The following is a 211-nucleotide window of genomic DNA, read 5'->3' as shown; positions in this document are numbered from 1 at the left end:
GCCGGGGGGATGTTACGGGGCGCTGCGGGGTCCCTGCCACCCCCGGGGGGGCTCAGGGGCTGCCCAGGCCTCACCTGCAGGAGGTAGAGCACGAAGGCGGCCATGCCACACCAGCTGTGCAGGCTGTACATGTGGGGGATGCCCTTGGCCCGGTGGGACTCGAAGACGGCGGCAATGCCTGCGGAGAGGGGCCCGTTACCCCCGGGGCCGG

The 211-nt window shown here is 73.0% G+C and overlaps 1 protein-coding gene across 1 annotated transcript in view; it reads right to left on the bottom strand.

Annotated features, from left to right (window-relative positions):
* LOC103772874 (cytochrome b561) overlaps positions 1-200 on the bottom strand; it is a gene marked incomplete at both ends in the record, with an annotated part of 1,168 nt that extends 968 nt beyond the window's left edge. Inside the window, one exon of the mRNA XM_008940218.1 lies at positions 64-200. Coding sequence (XP_008938466.1) covers positions 64-200 — 137 coding nt within the window. The remainder of the gene's footprint in view (positions 1-63) is intronic.
* Positions 201-211: the final 11 nt, after the last annotated feature.

The sequence above is a fragment of the Merops nubicus genome, unplaced genomic scaffold (assembly GCF_000691845.1).
Source record: "Merops nubicus isolate BGI_N331 unplaced genomic scaffold, ASM69184v1 scaffold38075, whole genome shotgun sequence".
Lineage (NCBI taxonomy): Eukaryota > Metazoa > Chordata > Aves > Coraciiformes > Meropidae > Merops > Merops nubicus.
This window is presented reverse-complemented; position numbering and strand designations above follow the sequence as displayed.